General features: G+C 40.5%; 2 protein-coding genes across 2 annotated transcripts in view; both read left to right on the forward strand.

Moving 5' to 3' along the window:
* LOC115749848 overlaps positions 1-17,709 on the forward strand; it is a 469,397-nt gene that overhangs the window by 378,480 nt on the left and 73,208 nt on the right. The window lies entirely within an intron of this gene.
* On the forward strand, positions 3,772-15,875 carry LOC115751273. The gene is made up of 14 exons (XM_030689089.2): positions 3,772-3,945; positions 4,942-5,500; positions 5,736-5,979; positions 7,408-7,685; positions 8,120-8,899; positions 8,992-9,086; positions 9,861-9,923; positions 10,013-10,101; positions 11,105-11,728; positions 12,116-12,190; positions 12,367-12,437; positions 13,584-13,641; positions 14,648-14,879; positions 15,003-15,875. Exons 2-14 carry the CDS (start codon positions 5,079-5,081, stop codon positions 15,641-15,643), a joined length of 3,672 nt encoding a protein of 1,223 aa, XP_030544949.1. The 5' UTR covers positions 3,772-3,945; positions 4,942-5,078; the 3' UTR covers positions 15,644-15,875.

Here is a 17,709-nt window from a genome sequence, read left to right on the forward strand (position 1 = left end):
ATGTCATTATAAGGCTCTTGGTCAGCAAAAACATCAAGGAGTTTTACTTGTAATTTTGTAAATAATGAATAGTTCAACAGCTTTTTGTCAACCGGACTGGACGGAGGATCGTCATACCATACTACCGAACTTGTTGAAGTTGATGATTTACGCGGATGCGATACTATCAAAAAGTTGTCGATCCACAACGTGAAGACACTGGACACCAAATATTTAGGAACATCAGCATATTATTTCTCTAAATCACATTAGGTACAGAGCCATCTCAATCTTGTCGGACAAAGTCAGAAATGAAAAATAGATAGTGCCATATCCGAAACAATTACAAGATGAGCATAAAAGTTCCCCTACAGTTCACTTGCGAAGCCCGATAACCGGATCCGAAAGAGCCTGACCTTGATCAGAAAGCAAAACCGGACCCGGTCCAGGCCTCGTGCAGATGAGATAGCCGATACTACCTCTGATTCTCCGTGCAGGGACTTTTGTCCTGAATTTCTGGAGGGGCCGGCAATTCCGAGACGTCATTTATATCCTCCAAGCCCGCGTCTTTCAGGATGGACTCCTCCTCAAGAATGTAGCTGGGAGAAAGAAAACAGACGGTGGTGTACTAGGATACATCCCAAATTCCGTCAGGATGTTCGTGGATCATGGCAGTTACAATGGCATATTCCCGTCTTTCTACAGCTCAATTCAGTGGCATTTCCAAGGAAAAAAAACAAAACACTTGCAATCGCGATAGGAACCAAGTTCGTGATTTTCATCGGAGTTTTGATGAACATAGATAAGCATGACAACCGGTCAAAATTCTTTCACTGAAGAAGTAAAATGAGGTTGATGCTTCATCCTTACGACTTGAATCGAGAGGGAGCTTCCACCGTGTCGCTGGCACGGCATCCCTGCGTATCGTATCGCGCAGGTTCATGACGATAAAATTGCATCTTGACGCGATAGAAGAGAATTTCAGGATCTATCACATGAAAGAGAAACAACCATTCACACCGTAATACGGATTCTGGGAAGTAAAACAACAGCAGCCTTCGCAGCAAAAATGCTGCTGCCTTCCTGTCGCGAGTAAATTGTATGACCTGGTTGGCACGGTTCTCCAGCTTTATACAAACATTCTCAACTCAGCTTCCACCGCACCGCACCGCTCTCGTCCCGTCCTGTCCCCAGACATCGATCTCCCATCTCTTCGAGCCGAAGCAAGCCTGCAGTCACTACGAGCGAGTCGACCTAGATGCGGAGTAAAACACGCCGGCGACCGAGCAAGCAATCAACCCACCACCCCATCTAGGGATATGATATGTCGATGACAACATGCGTCACGGATACTACAGATGGTGCACAAGACATAGCTAATCAGATCGGCATACACGGATAGTGACATGAGTATAATTCCAGAGGCGGCCCCGGCGGATTGAAGTGGCGGCGTAGCACATAGATAGAGAAGGGGTGAATAGACTTACGCGACAACACGTACCGATGGCACTACGAAATCACCTTACATAGGTCTAAGAACTGCTATGTAATCTCACACTCCCAATGCATATATAGGCCGAGAGATTGCCAATAACTAATAAGACTTTGTTAGCATAACAGTTTTTAGATGACTGTGAGAATAATAGTATTTTGTGGTCCGGTGGGCAATAAATTCTTTAAAGAATGGACCCCCAAAATATTTTTTAATTATTTATTATTTAATTTTTTGTGACCTAAAATAAGGCTGTTACAGTCGCCCAAAGACAGATATATAATCAACTTCCAACTAATAATACATGCTTGCATGCACAACATAACTACAGAAAGCGAATTTGTATTTCCGAAGGCCTGAACCCAGCCAACCAAACTTCTAAGTGGTTCTTGGTACTCCAATAGGTTTAAGGCTACATTAGCAAATTGTTAAAATGTTTAGGTCTAAATTGACATCCGTACGGTATATTTCCACAACAATTACATATAATGTTTCATGCCCCCTAATTTATATTTATAACTTTTTGGCCGAACACCAAGAATACATTCTCTTACACCCGTTAATTTGAATGATGATTGGCAGAGACAAGACTGCGTTTGGTTGGGTTTGTGGGGGAAAATGCAAATTACTTTAGGTTAAGAGGGTTTCTCGAACTCAAGTAGCTTTTAGTAAAATGTACTTTGAAAGTGTATTAGGAGCAACTTTAGTTTAAATGGTATTTGAAAAAATCGCAAGGACTTTTCCTATAAACAGATTTATTTATTTTAAATGAACTCAAACCCTTCAATTGCTCTCGCAAAAGGCTCAAGCCGTCAACGAGCCATATACAACATGAGCGGCCATCGGGCGACCCCCTAGTGAGGGCCAACCGTGGTTTCGCAATCCTAGGCGATAATCGCCCAAGGTCGGGTGACCTCAACGGGTGGGTCGCTCATGCTGGATCCGGGTAGTCGACGGCCAGATCAGGCCTGGCCAGCAATGTCGTGCTGTGGAAAGCGTTCAGTGCACTGCCAATAATTTCGAAAATTTATGGAGGGCAAAATTGAAAAGAACAAAAATACTAACATTTCCGAAATGCCAATAGTCAAAGCTCCTATAGATCAGCCTGGGGTACGAGAGGCTTTAGAAGTGCCAAACGGTGCTTGCATTGGCCCGAAGGTCTGACACGATTTTTTTCCCCCTCAATCCACTATGCTTTCGTTTACTTATTTATTGGGTCGTACAATTGACTTTAGACTTAGACCAAAAAACAGAACAAAAAACAAAATTTCCTCCTATTGAGCACAACGTTACCCACGTTAAAACGTGGGGGACTGCACTACTGCGATAGCTACGCATCATCTTTGCTTCGCTGAGTATCTTCTTTGGCCAAAAGGACAAGAAGCAGCTTTTTTTTACGGCCAAAAGATCCCCTTGTATTCATTTTCAATTGGCTGCCCATTAAAATAGGAACACGACTAATCATTATAATCTCGAATCTCGGCTCCATATTTTCCAGGTGAATTTAAATATCGATCGACAGTAAGTGACATGAATGCGTTTCTATAATCCTACCTTCTTTTGAGCTGTTGAGACGGCGTCCGAAACTCTTCGAGCCTATATCTAATTCTCGTACGATACATTAATTCTCCCTACACGAGGAGCAAATCTAGAAATCTGAATGCCTTCGATTTTGGCGTTGGTCATGGGATGATAAATAAAAAAAATCCTTCGATTTGGATTTAAGTTTTGGAAAAAAAACACACGGATATACTCGTTATTTGAGCAGATTTCTAGTGAAAATAAGAGGGAAGTAGAATTTTCGGGGCAAAATGTTTCCCCCAATTTAAATTAAAAATCAATTTATTTTTAGGCTTGAAACAAATTGAAAATTAGTTGATCCTTGCGCTATTCAATCTCTCAAAATGTCAATAGACAAACGGTTCTGCTAACAAATGGATTGGGGGATGGAGACGCTAGTATTATCATATGTGCATGGTTCTATTCCCGCACTTTCCAAAGACAAAAAATAAAAAGTTCGAGAAAGAGGGTCGTTAAAGATAGGACATACGAAATAAATAAATGAATTTTTCAGAAAATAGAGGAAAAAAAATTGAATAAATGAAAAACGGTTTGGAAGGAATCAAGGAGACCAGGACCTCACCACGGTCTATTTCCTCAGAGCGAAACATGATACCATCTCTGATGAACGGCCCTGATTTCACCTTCGCGGGAACGATCATGACTTTCTGACGGCTCTGATTTCAGCGCCCTCACGTTCTTGTACGACCGACCCCTAAATTCAGTGGGACCCGCTCGGTCTCCCTCTTCACTTCTCTCCTCTCTCTCTCTCTCTCGAATCTCCACGACCGCAACCCCGAAGCCAATCAGCTCATCGCTTCTCACTCTCGCGTCCACGCTCTCTCTACCCTCAGAAAACCCTCGGAATCCGCTGTCTCTGCTCGCTTGATCCCGCTCGCGATCGATCAATGCAGGTAATTTGCGTTCGCAATTCGAGTTCCTGCTGCTTGATTACGCAGCTTACGTGCGGAATTCGGGTTCAATTCGGAGAGAAATGGGCGATGAATGCGCCAGGCCTCTGATTCGTTGTCTCTGCTGCTTGCTCGATGGGCTTTGACCGCTTTTGTATTCTCCTTGTGGTTTGGTCGCTGCAACTGATGGAATTTGTCTGTTTCTTTCGGGAGTTCGCTTGATTGGCTGAGTTAGTTGAATTGTGGTGCTTTTTATGTGTTTTCACTGCTGCATTAGAAGCTTGCAGTTGCAGGTTGGATGGGTCGCGCATTGCAGAGGACAGAAGTGCGACATATCTTGCTTTTGTTGCTAAGCTGTGAGACTTGATAGAAAATAGAGCACAAAGGCTCAAACGATTCCTTGGTGGGATAACGTTTAGTTGTTGTTGGTAAAAAAAAAAAAAATCAAACTTTCTGTAACAAAAGAAGAATAAGGAATTTTTGCTGAATTAAGAATGATTGAGCCATCTTTTGCTATATTTGCAGACCTGGAGGGAGATTTTTGGTGGGCCGACTAATAACTACCTGGAATAATTTATTGTTTTAATCTTTTAAAGTCATGAAGCTAATCAACTTTTTTTTTTAATGTTTTAAAACTTGTGAAGTTTTCTTGAAGATTTGAAGTGTTTGACATCATAGTTTAATTTCTAAAAGTAACGGTAAAGGCAGATTTAGAAAGGAAAAGTACAGGTCACTCCAAACACATGCTTATTGGTTAGACAGTTCTAGCAATATGTTCATTCCTGCTCAATTCTGGTTTGCTTTTAGACGTTTTCATTATTTTTGGTATGCAGCTGTTTTTTGGGCATGCTCATTTAAGCAAATTATTTAGATAAAACGTTGCTTCGATGTGCTAGTCAAGCAATGCATTAGGTGTTGATTTGGGGAGGTGCCGGTTTTATAAATTGAAGAGTTGAGAATATTGGTAGTTTGAGCTGATTGTGGCTTATGTTCCTGCAGAAAATACCAAGCAAACTTGAAACAGGATATGTGTTTATGCACTTTCGACCTTGGGTTACTTTTTAGTCAGGTGGTGAGGAAATATTTTCCAGGGGACAATGTTATGTAGACGTGGACTGTACTAGTCACTCGCACTGATGTCAGGTCATCTAAGGTTTGAATCAGCTTCGGCTGGTACAGATGAATTGGCCATTGCTGGGGGCCATCTAAACGGAAACAGGGCAAGCCATTCCCGATCTAGTCTGGATAGGTCAGGTAGTTTCAGGGAGAGCTGTGAAAACAGGATGTTCAGCACCCTGACTAGCCTTTCCGGGGAGAATTCTACATCAAATGGGGACGTCCCTCCCATATCAGATTGTCTGATGTTGGATCCTATTACACTGGGGGATCAGAAATACCAAAGATTGGGTGAGTTGCGGAGGATATTGGGAATTCCTTTTGGAAGCACTGCTGAAGATAGCTCTTCTGGGGCCGGTGTTGCCAAACTTCCCCATCCAGCTGCTGTAGAGGAGCTAAAGCGCTTCAAATCAAGTGTTTGGGATACCTCCTCTAAGGCAAGGTAGTATCCGTTCCTTATTACCATGTATCTACATTGTCATTTTTACCTTTGGAGAGCTACTTTCTGGAAAATTTGCTACAATGAGCACACCATTGCACTTGGTCACGCGACAGTTAAGCACGTAGATTCGTAACGAGGACAGTATGCACACGTACCCACATCATTAACATGTGGACACCCACATGCGCAATATCTTCATTGAATTCTCTGTTGAAACTGCTTTACTCTTGATCAGGAGAAGGGCAAAAAAGTTGGAAGAGTCTTTATACAAGTTAAACAAGTATAATCACGTTTTGAATTCAAAAAAGCCTCAAAGGAATGGGACAACAGCTAATGAGAGATCAGGTGGGTCCAATTTGTCGAAGATGGCAAGTCAGAATCATCGAAACTCTTCGGAGCTCTTGAGTCAAGGACTTGAAGATAGGAGTAAGAGTGTTGTTCTGAATAAGCGAGTTCGTTCCTCAATGGCTGAACTTCGGGTTTGTATGAAGATTTTCTATTTTCCTTACATTAAAAGTTCATATCTGGACAGCTATGTGTCTAGCTCAACCTGTATTTATTTACGTTTACATGAATCTTCACCTCTATCTAACAACTTGCATGCGTCTTCAAATATGTGAATGGAGTCTAGTTTAATCTTCAGTGTTCCAAATGGATGCAAAGTATTCTCCTGCCTTTGCTGTTCTGTTGACCCTTCTCCTATTATGATCGCGTATTTCTTGCACGGCTATTAGTTCCAAATGGCTTGCAAAGTATTCTCCTGCCTTTGCTGTTCTGTTGACCCTTCTCCTATTATGATTGCGTATTTCTTGCACGGCTATTAGTTCCCAATGGCATGCAAAGTATTCTCCCGCCTTTGCTGTTCTGTTTACCCTTCTCCTATTATGATCGTGTATTTCTTGCACGGCTATTACAGGCAGTTTTCTTACTTTAGAATAATGTTTATAAATCTAAAGATTTCAGATAAACAAGGAAAATTCCATCTTATTTCGTGGTGATATCATTATTAAGAGCCTAAAAGGGAATACATCGTCTGAGCAGGTGTACTAGAAAGATGTAGTTGGACCTACAATATTTTTAAGACAATCTAAAGGGGGAAATGGTGACATAACACATATTAAAGGGGTGTATTGAGATGTTATTGAGAATCCAAGTTTGGGATACATCAATGTCCAAATCCTTTGGTGGAAGTACATGTAAGAGCATATTTATCTCCTCATTGATATTAGATAAACCATTTAATTAAGCATTTTTAACTGATCCGGCATTGAATATTAGCATGTTGACCTATGACTTCCCTTCTGAAGTCTTTTTGTATGGGCCATATGCCCTTGGTACCTTTTTCAATGGTATTCTGTTTACGTTCAAAAGAAAATGTCCCTTCTTCTAAATTAACTACAGCAACAAGTGATTATCATATGCGTAAATTCCATCAAGAAAGTGAGGATGAGCTAATTTGTGAAAGTCGGGGATACCAGTTTCTGAAGATGCATTAGGAGGACTTACTTTTCAAATTCTTTCATGAATTTATCTACGGCCTATTTCTTATTTGCATTCAGTAGCCTGTCTGCTAGAAGGAAGCACAAATCTTTACACCTGTATGCTTTCATATATTTATGTCTGATGATGATCTAGATTATCTCGATGCTCATTTGCATCAGAATGTAATTCTGTGTTGATGATTCTGTTTTGTTTCTTTGTGATCCAATTATCGAAAAGTTAGTATGTAAAGTTTCAAAAAGCCTCAATGAGAGGGACTGTGTGGTGTTCTGCAATGGGATTTGGTGTTAATTGATGCATAAAATCTAGTGCTTTTTGCTGCTTACCTGAAGGATTGTGTTCGAATTACTGTGAGCCTTTTATGTTGCTTCAAGTTTAGCTAACTCAATCCTTAATTGGTTTTTCAGACAGACAGTCAGGGCCACACTCTAACAAAGCTGCCCGCAGTCACTGGAAAAGATCGAGAGATGACCAGAAATGTGGTTGAAGGTTCTGATTTAGTCGAAGATAAGAATCATAGACTACCTGCTGGGGGGGAAGGATGGGATAAAAAAATGAAAAGGAAAAGATCTATAGGCTCGGGTTTTTCCAGACCTCTGCTTATGGATGGGGAGACAAAGCGACCTGTGTTCCATAAAGTGAAAACTGAGCCCAGTTTGCAATCCTCTGATGCCCAGGGTTCCAGGTATCTCATTGATTCGATGAAATATTGAGCATCAATATTTGTGACACTGTCGGTTATAAAACACTACCCACACGGGTGGCGCCGCTGGTTCGCACACTCTTCCTCTCGCAAAAGGTTGAGTGTTCGAATCCCAGGAACGTTGCAGGGTGACTTAACCGGTGGCACGTGTGTGGTGGCTAGCACGTGTTGCCCCCGGGGTTTACCCCCGGCTGCCGGCCGTGCGGGGGTTCCTTGGGTCACCTAAAAAAAAAAAAAAATTTGTGACACTGTCAGTTATAAAACCGGTTTCTTGCTGATGCTTGTGGAGTACTTGCATGAAGAGCAATTGATTGTGTTTTATTGTCTTCAGATTGTTATGTCCACTCCTAGGTTAAAATGCTTTCTCCAGAAGTTTTATGTAAGTTAGCCTAGTGTTCCATTGCTCTTTGTTGCAGATTGAGCGTCCGTGAAGAAACTTCCACGGCGAGTCCTAGTCAGACGCCAAAAGCAAAAGGTTCGAGGGCTCCCCGAAGTGGCTCTGTCGTGGCAGCAACCTCACCTACTAATTTTTCTCGATCGTCTGGAGCTTTTGAAGCATGCGAACAGTCTCCTAGTGCAAGCAAAGTTCATATGATTGGTGGCCCTACTAATAACCGTAAACGTCCTTTACCCTCTGAATCATCCTCCCCTCCTATGGCTCAATGGGTTTGCCATAGACAAAAAACATCTCGCAATAGAAGAGCAAATATTGTGTCTCCTGTCTCAAACCATAATGAGAGCAATCCACCGTCGGAAGGATGTGCCTTGGATCCTGGTTTGAAAATGAGTTCTGTGGAGACAAGTGCCCCTCTGTTCTCGAGGGGTTTTGCTAATGGAATCCAACAGCTGAAAGTGAAATTGGAAAATGTTTCATCACCGGCGAGATTACCTGAAAATGATGAATCTGGTGGTGGTCAAAATCGTGAAAGCAGGATGAAGGAGAAGAGAGCCAGTGCTGTTGAAGTAGATGAAATCGATGTGGGAACCATCCGTGGTGTTAGCTCGTCAATTGTACTGCCAAAGAAAAATAAAACAGTTCCTAAAGATGATGTGGGAGATGGTGTCCAAAGACAAGGAAGGAGTGGTAGGTGCTCATCATTTCCGAGAGCTAACATTGCCTCAGCCAACGAAAAGATGGATAATGCAGCTTCTAAGCCACTTAGAAGTGCTAAGCCTGGTTCTGAAAAAAATGGGAGGTCAGTCACGTAAATTTGCTTGCGAATTGTCTTGAATTGTTCTTTGCGGGATGATTTCCTTCATGTATATGTGTGCTTTCTTGTGATCTCAGCAAGACTGGACGGCCTCCATTAAAGAAAGTATCCGATCGAAAGGCTTTTGCTCGTCATGCGAAGTCACCAGCTGGCAGTACTCCAGATATATCTGGTACCTCTTCTTTTTAAAGACCAATTTTATGCTCAAGGTTTTTCTTGAGTCCCCCCATACTTTCAGAGTTGTTGTCTCTTCTCAGTGAGGCATCATGCCGAAAGAAGCCTCCCTATGCCTTTAGCAGATGTTTCAGATTTGGATTTAACGTCTAGAGCATGTTTGACGAAAAAGGATCCTTAGAGACGTTTCTTTCACGATAAGGTTACAGTCTAATGACAAGTCATCTATTAGGATTTCTTGTGCTCTGCTAATATCCGTAGCTGGTTTCTCACATAAGTAATTTTGTGTTAATGTTTCCTACTTCAAGCGGAATACTGCTTGGATTAGAATTTCCATAAGAGCACGCATTTATGTGAACGTGGTTGCGCTCGCAGTCTCCCGTTTATAAGTTAATGGAAGTGATTGGGTTTTAGCAATTGTTTGCTCCTGAAATTTGTTCAAGAGGAAGAACTTGTATCCCTCCAGGGTTCTCTGAAAGGTTGTTTGGTTTTGCTCCAAAAGAACAATAAAAGATAACTTGCTTTCCCTCCAGAATTAAGAACGAAAAACATATTATGCATTTTAAAAAGTTACCAGAAAATTATATTGGAATCTACATACCAATCTTTGTATGTTTAAAAGGTTTCAGGCATTCTATTCTATGTAAAAGTGAAGTATGAAAGCCGTTCAAAAAGGAGAGCAACGACGAAAATTCTAACAAGACAATTGCAATAAGTGTTTAAACTGTCCTGAAACTTTCGGAATCTGATGTTTTTGCTTATCCCATTCTAGGTGCATCAGATGATGACCGCGAAGAACTCTTAGAAGCTGCAAAGTTCGCTTCTCGTGCCAACGGTACGTGGATTGTAATTTTTAGATTGATTGTGGAATTTCATCACGAATACAATCTCTATGCACTTATTAGAATTTCGGTTCTTTGATAGGTCTAGTCCATTCTGGAGTATTCTGGAAAAAGATGGAATCATTTTTTTCCCCAGTCAGCTTGGAGGACATTTCTTATTTGAAGCAACAGGTAGTAACTTACAAGCTGTAAAGACGTGATAATGAGCTTGAATATGTGTCTTCTTTATAATCCTGTTATACTAAATCCCAATTTATTTTATTAGTTTTTCCCTGTAAAAGCTATTTTGTATGAGATTAGATCCTTTGAGGAGTTCTGTAGGAACTTTTTGGCAGCAATGCTATTCTGACAATGTTTAATAGTGGACATAAGTACCGATCGGGAAAAAAGAAAATGCCTGATGCTGCATCCTTCATTTAAATTGTTTTTTAGTAGCCAGGGTACATATTTTTTGCAATGGGTAAATTAAGTTGTTATTTTACCATTTTCCTTCATCTCTAGCTGGACAATTTTTTGCTACTGTCGGATGGTTATATCATACCAAATGATTGAAATTTTTATGTAGAGCTGAGAACGTCGCGGAACTGAAGAGGTTTTTTTGGTTAGGTGCTGTCTTTAGGCAAATTATTTGTCATTTTGTAGATAACCATCTATAGCGACATGATGCGAAATAAGCATGCAAAACATTTTCTACTGATTCTCTTGGGGGCAGTGTGCGATTCTCTCGAACTTGCATGTGAAGTTTAACTTGGGAAATCATTCTAGTGATCCTAACTCCAGAAAACTCCAGTTTCTTCAAAATTGTAGAAAATCCATACTGCTTTTTCTGTCTCCCAGGGAGTGGGATAACTGATTCTGGGGGTCTTCTTCTCTTTTCCATTTCAAATACTTCTACTTGCTACCATTTTTACCCTGGACTTGCTATTCTGGATGAATGTCTTATAGGGGTCATTTTAATACTTCTTTCCTCTTCAGGGTCCTTTGAGTTGTCTTGAGTTCACAGATTACATGCGTACTTGAATCTTCTAACTCTTGTATTATCATTTCAACTGTATCTCAATTTCTTAAAGGTTTCACTCAGTTAAATTGAAGCTATGAAGTGGCAAAATTAGCTTGCAAATATTGCCGTTTGGTTCGTTGATAAGTACTTTACACCATTTTTTTCCAAATGTAGCGTGATCTCGTGCACGAAGAAAGTATGAAGCCTCACAAACATGTTTTTGGTGAAAGAGATAATGGTATCCAATGTCAATATGGATCGGGAGAATCGGCTGCCAGTGACAATGTTACTCAACAAGTTGAAGACAAAGATGTTATATGTGGAAAGTTGAACCCAGGAGGGATGAAAGTTCTTCCTCTGTACCAAAGATTATTGGCTTCTCTAATCATAGAAGAGGAAGCTATATTTGAAGAAGGTGGTGAAGGAAGAAGCTTGCCTTTTTCACACAACGAAGATGGAAATTCTGGGGCAAACTGTCTAGCTGTTGGTGTAAAATCAAGGAACGGAGATGGTTCTGTACATGAAAATGACGTCATGCACGAGCTCCAAACTCCCATGCAGTACAACATTCCAAATTATTCTGGTAATGGGAGTATCAACAAAAGCATCCAGAGTGATCTGGACTTGATGCACAAAGGACAAGTATTGTGTGAGATATCCAAGAACGGTTTCCATGGCTCGGTGGCTGCATTCTCATGTGTTGCTGGCATTTCGTATGATGAACAGTACATGCATATGTCCATAGAAAGCAAATTACTGGTGGAGCTACACAGTGTTGACTTATATCCTGAGAGCGTGGTAAACTTTAGTTTATGAAGTGCTCAGTCATAGTCTTACATTTCTCAAGCTTATAAAAAAATTTTTTAACTAATGTTTTAATGCATGGAGAGGGGGAGAGAGAGGCGGCTGCCTGTGTTACTATTCACATTCTGGACTTCATATACACTCTTCCCTTTTCTGATTTGATGCTTGTTGCAACCTGATCTGGTGAATGGAGAGGATGCGGCAATTAATAATGATATCTCTGACTAATTCATAGTCTTATATTTCTCAAGCTTATAAAAATTTCTAGAACTAATGTTTCGATGCATGGAGAGGGGGGCAGAGAGGTGCCTCCCTGTGTTAGTATTCACATTCTGGACTTCATATACACTCTTCGCTTTTCTGATTTGACACTTGTTGCAGCCTGATCTGGTGAATGGAGAGGATGAGGCTATTAATAATGATATCTCTGACCTAAAGAAGCAACTCTCCAAGCAGGTTATTATTCTTGCACTCCATTTATTTCAGATCAATATTGCTTTTTAAAACATCTATGGCATGTCTAATGGATAAGTCCTGTTCTTGCACTTCATCGGATTTGAACTCTTTTTCTTCTCGACTTTCAAATATGTTTCTCACAAATCACAAACAAAATTTCAACACATAATGTTCAGGTTGGTGAAAAGAAACTCCTCCTAGATAAATTACTCAAGGCAATTCCAGAAGGGAGTGCAGATAATGGACGGTAAGTTCGGAAATTTGCTTCTGCCTCTTCGATGAGAATTATTGTTCGTTTGTTCACTAATCAAGTGATGAAACCTTTAGAGACATGGAGATCAAACAAAGAAATTATCTGCTTTGTAAAGCTGATGCATGGAGAACTTTCTAGGTTTCTGCCGTTTGTAAAATTCATCTAAGATAGCATATGGCAATCCTTTAATGCTTCTCAATAGTTTTAGCTTAAGAAAACACATGAAGTTGCAGCTATTTTTCTAGTAATAGCAATTTTTTGCTGAGTTATAAGGTGCATTATGCCCGGATGAAAGTAGATTAAATTTACATATCTAGACTAGTAAGCGTCACACATTAACAGTGGTTTTCGAAGTCCAGTTGGGGGACTTGAGAGATATGTATTTTCCTAGTACTTGTTGAGAAGAAACAGTAGCTCTCTTATTATGGATGAAAGCTTCTTAGATTAATAGTTGCATATAAACCATGTGGATGGAGTCAAATTGCTTTCAAATTGTATGATTGATATGTGTGTTCATACATTGACACGGTAATTGTAGTACTCTTATATTAATAGGATACTACATGAAAGGTAAATTCGATATTCTCAACATACAATGCCAATACACAAATAATATCATGTTCAACGAGTGCTAGTGCTTACCGTTTTCTAGGTTGTTGAGAAATGAAAGACCCCTTGTCCTTTTTATCTTTCAAATATCATTGACTGAACTGGAAGTTTGGAAGAACTTTGAGGATTTTTTTCAGAGTATAGATGATCTCAACTGAATCATAATAAATCTCACGAAAATGTCGTGCTTCCTAGTTCAAGATAATTTCAGCTAAAGTTGGGTCCCTTCATCAGCTGAATGCTGACTACTGAGAAGATAGTTATGGCCAGTCCAATTTGCTTATGTCTAACAAGGAAATTGTTTGTAGAGGGAATCCAATGATATCCTTACCCTATCAATTGCTAAATGTTTGTTGGCTTTTGCAATCAAATTAACAACGGAGGTCGTATTATCAACGTTAAACTTGTCAACTCTTCTGTTGTTTTTCCCAGCACAACAAAATTATGATTACGATTAGAACGAAACTTTGCAAATTGAGGATGAATATCTAATTGCTTTTTACCAGTTGATAATTGTGTTTGATTTTCCAGGGATCTTGAGCGCACCGCAATGCAAAGACTTGTTGAGATGGCTTACAGAAAACAGCTGGTAATTTTTCTGCTCCTCTTAATTTATTTTTCTTAAGAGTGACGATTATTCTATGCATTTCTTTGTTTCCCGTGTCTAAGCTCGAGAGCTTGCAACTGTCGCCTTTGGTTGCTGTTTTGGTCATCCAGATGCTTCTGTCATATCTAATAAATAAATTATCTGTACTGTGTTCAAATTTATCTAATGTGTTCAATGACATAGAAGTGAACGACTACTAACTACTATGTGGACAATATATCAGCAGATTCAGTCAATCTCACAAAAGAATGCCATGGTGGCAAAGTGAGAGGTTTCTCGTGCTTATTTGGTTGCTAAAATAATGGTAATCAAAAGAAGTTGGTGGAGGCTCGTCTGTGGCGGACAAGTGAATGTGCTGCAGTTCTTTGATCTGAAACAGCATCTAGTAGCCACTTTTTGTTTCTTATAAATTATAAACCCCATAGTATTATGAGGTCCATCATTAGTGGTCATTCCATGAAACAGCATCAGCAAGTGCCATCTGCCAGAGAATTAAGTATGCCAACAGTTTTCCAGGTTGCTGGGAAAATTAGTGATCAACTCATTCGCCCTGTCTGTGAGATGGAGAGAAATCTCGAACCATAGTAATAATACTTTAATGCCGCTGCTGGATTTCGCAATGCGCTGGGATGGTGCATTTCGTGGAGTTTCATTACAGAAATAACACTTTCAGCTTATTCAGGACTTGCTAAGTTTTTTCCAGATCTAGGCATGTAGATTTATCCTACCATTATTTTTCACTTATACACTGCATTAGAGTCTTATTTGGTGTATAACTATGATGCTAATGGTATATGCATATAAATGCTCCCCTTTTATGAAAGTTAGTTTAAATATTTGCTATTAGTACAATAACACCTCGTTGAGCGCATTAGCAAAATATTAACCGTGATACTGTGATCGATTATGGAGGGACTGGGGTTTAATTATTTTGGGTACTTTACTTGATATTGCACCAAATGACATGCCACTTTGGATGGTTTGACAGGCCACTCGAGCGAGCATTGCCTCCCGCAATGGGATCCCGAAGGTTCCAAAACATGTTGCGATGGCTTTCACTAGGAGGACTCTCGCTAGATGCAAGGAGTTTGAGGATACTGGCAAGAGTTGCTTTAGTGAGCCTTCCCTCAGTGAAGTCCTTTTTGCTGCACCCCCTCGTGGTTGTGAAGAATCCATACGACATGATAATCTCTGTTCTTCACCTGTGCCTGGGACATCAGGTCTCTCATTTTTTTCTTACCTCGTTTCCTTTTCTCCTTCCCTGTGAAAAACATGTTACATGCATAAATTGGCGACTTACCCGAGCACCATTCTCATTATATCCTTTTGGCACTCACCTGCAGGCTCCAGCAGCAAGCTTAAGCAGTTTGGTCTTCAGAATGATGATATTGGCCTGGGTCCTAATGACAACAATAGAACTCTTTTACATCCCCCTGACCAGGCTTTCGGAAAAACTGGACCTATATGGAACAGAGGCAAGAAGAAAGAACTGCTGCTTGACGATGTTGGTGCCATGAGAGTGGCATCAAGTCCTGCAAAAGGCAAGAGGAGTGAAAGGGACAGGGATCCAGAGATGGTCCTCAACTATTCTGCTGCCAAGGGTGGCCGCCAAAATTCAGTCAGTGCTAAGGGTGAGCGAAAAGCAAAATCCAAGCCAAAACAAAGAACTGCTCAGCTGTCATCTTCAGGGAATGGATATATTAGCAAGTTCAGTGAAATGATGCATCCTGTGAGCTCCTCGGCTCATGAAAGTAAAAAAGTCCTTGCAATTAGTGCTGACAAGAAACAAGAACTTGATAAAACAAACGGCAATGCGCCGCCTGGTTTAAAGGGAACCAATGAATCTGAAGACTTGGCAAACTTGGATCTGCTTGGAGACTTAGATGTACCATCATGGTTGAACTTCGAAGGGGATGCTTTACAAGACCATGATTCAATGGGCCTTGAAATACCCATGGATGACCTCTCCGACGTGTTCCTATGACGACAGTGGCCTGTACATTCCTAGGGAACTTAGGTGTCCAGATAAATATAGAGCCACCATTGTGGGGGACCAACTTGTAATTTAAATCATGCCCCTGGCAAGTGGTGCTTGTAGCATAAGCATTCTTTCTGTATGTCCGGCGAAAAATTTTCTGCAGAAAGTCAGATCATTGTCCTATGTCAAGGATTCCGTTCTGATTGATTGATAATGAAATTTCATCAAAGTTTTTCTTCCTGGACATCTTTGCCCGTGTCCGTCTCATTCTATCTTTTGTAAAAGTTGCTGTCATCCTTGTTCTGATATTTTCTCGTGTGTTTCCATCATTTTCCCTTCCCACAGAAAATGTTGCAGGGCTGCACACGCTTATCGCGATCCTTCAGTGAACTTTGGATTTAGGGTTGGCATTTTCCAATACGCCGTGCTATACTTTCCGCAGCTTACTTGTGCATTGATGGGATAAAATCTTTCTGATGGTTGCTTTTGTTGGGTGTCACTGCTAATCAGGGTTGCTGCGTGGTTTCTTTTCCTGCTTTAAGGTGAGGAGGTCCAGGGTTTTTCTGCTACATAGAAGTCCAGAAGTTTGCTCACTTTGTATTCAGTAGAGGCGAGCAAAAGGAACCAACCAGTTCGATGCGGTTCCTAGGATTGCCGGTCTAGTTCCCGGTTCCATAAAATTGAAAACGGTAATTATCGGTTTGGTTCCCGGTTCCAAGCGTGGAATTGCCCGTCCGGACTAGACCAGCTAATTTTTTTCATTTTATTTCTTAAAAATCTTCAAAAAATAATTTAAACTCTTAATTATTATGGATATTTTTACACATTTAAAATGTGAATATGTGTTTCAAGCACATGAAATCAGTTCCACTGAATCTCGCGGGAACTGGACTAGTCGGTTTGTTCTAGTCTGGTTTCGGGAACCTCCAATCCAGTCCCCGGTTTTGGGGTGAGATCGGACTAGACCGGAAACCAATCACCCCTAAAACTCGGGGCTCTAGAGTTTCGTTATCTTTCGTGTTTCCTGCTGAAGTTGGCTTGTCGAACGAGAGAGACATGTATTCTGATGACCTTATGATAATATCTCGGTCCATTCGAGTTGGTTCACGCAAGGAAAGCTTAGATGCAATAGCAGTGGTGGGAGTTTTTCCCATTAGTCGGTAGCTGGTGTGCGGAGACAGGTAGGGAATTTGGTGCACTTGGGTGACCAAAACAACAGCTGTGGAGAAATCCTCCTAAATAAAATCCGTTTCCTGATCGCAGAATATTCCTAAACTTTCAACTTGGAAGCCACGCCAATTCACAGAAATTGAGCCCTTCATTATTGATTTCCAATTGCTTCCCGGAGGTTGGTTGTCCTAACTGGTGTCCTCTGTCTCTTAGCTTCATCCTCTCATCCAACCAAAATAAAAAATAAAAAAAAAGGGAAAATTTTTTAGATGGCGTTTAGAAAGGTTGGCTCTGTATAATTTTACGAAAGATAAATGAGTTGAAAAATGTATTTTCTTAAAGATGATTGCTTGTATCGCTTACGAAAAGCATTTTCACCGTCCATGAAAACGTTTGGATATAAACTGTTGTTGTTAACGAAAACATCCCAGTGACTATTTATTTCAAGCGATACAAACAATCACTGTCGAAGTGATTAAACTTACATATCTTAATTATTATATTGCAATAAGAAATTTGAAAATAAAATTTGAGATGGTAATTTCTATAGGTTCTATTTAAGACATGATCGGTTGTCATTTAATCAGTATATAATTTATGTGGATATCTATTTGCAATAACTTGATTGTCCTATTGCTATTGGACAAGTCGGAGCTTTTCAAACTCTCATGTTTACACAAATTTTTTATTAGATCTAATCCGTCCATGGCACGGACGGTCCCATGCTTAGTTAGTGTTATATCTAGTCCTCGACCTATTCTGTGTCTTTCCATGAATCTGAAGCCATTGACAAAAGCAGAACAAAAAGAAGAACTCAGAGACCGAAATGAAGTACGTGAAGCTTCACAAGTGTGAGCTCCTTGAAGATCAATGGATGCCGTCTTCCTCCGACATGACCAAAG

Source organism: Rhodamnia argentea, chromosome 5 (genome assembly GCF_020921035.1).
Source record: "Rhodamnia argentea isolate NSW1041297 chromosome 5, ASM2092103v1, whole genome shotgun sequence".
Classification (NCBI taxonomy): domain Eukaryota; kingdom Viridiplantae; phylum Streptophyta; class Magnoliopsida; order Myrtales; family Myrtaceae; genus Rhodamnia; species Rhodamnia argentea.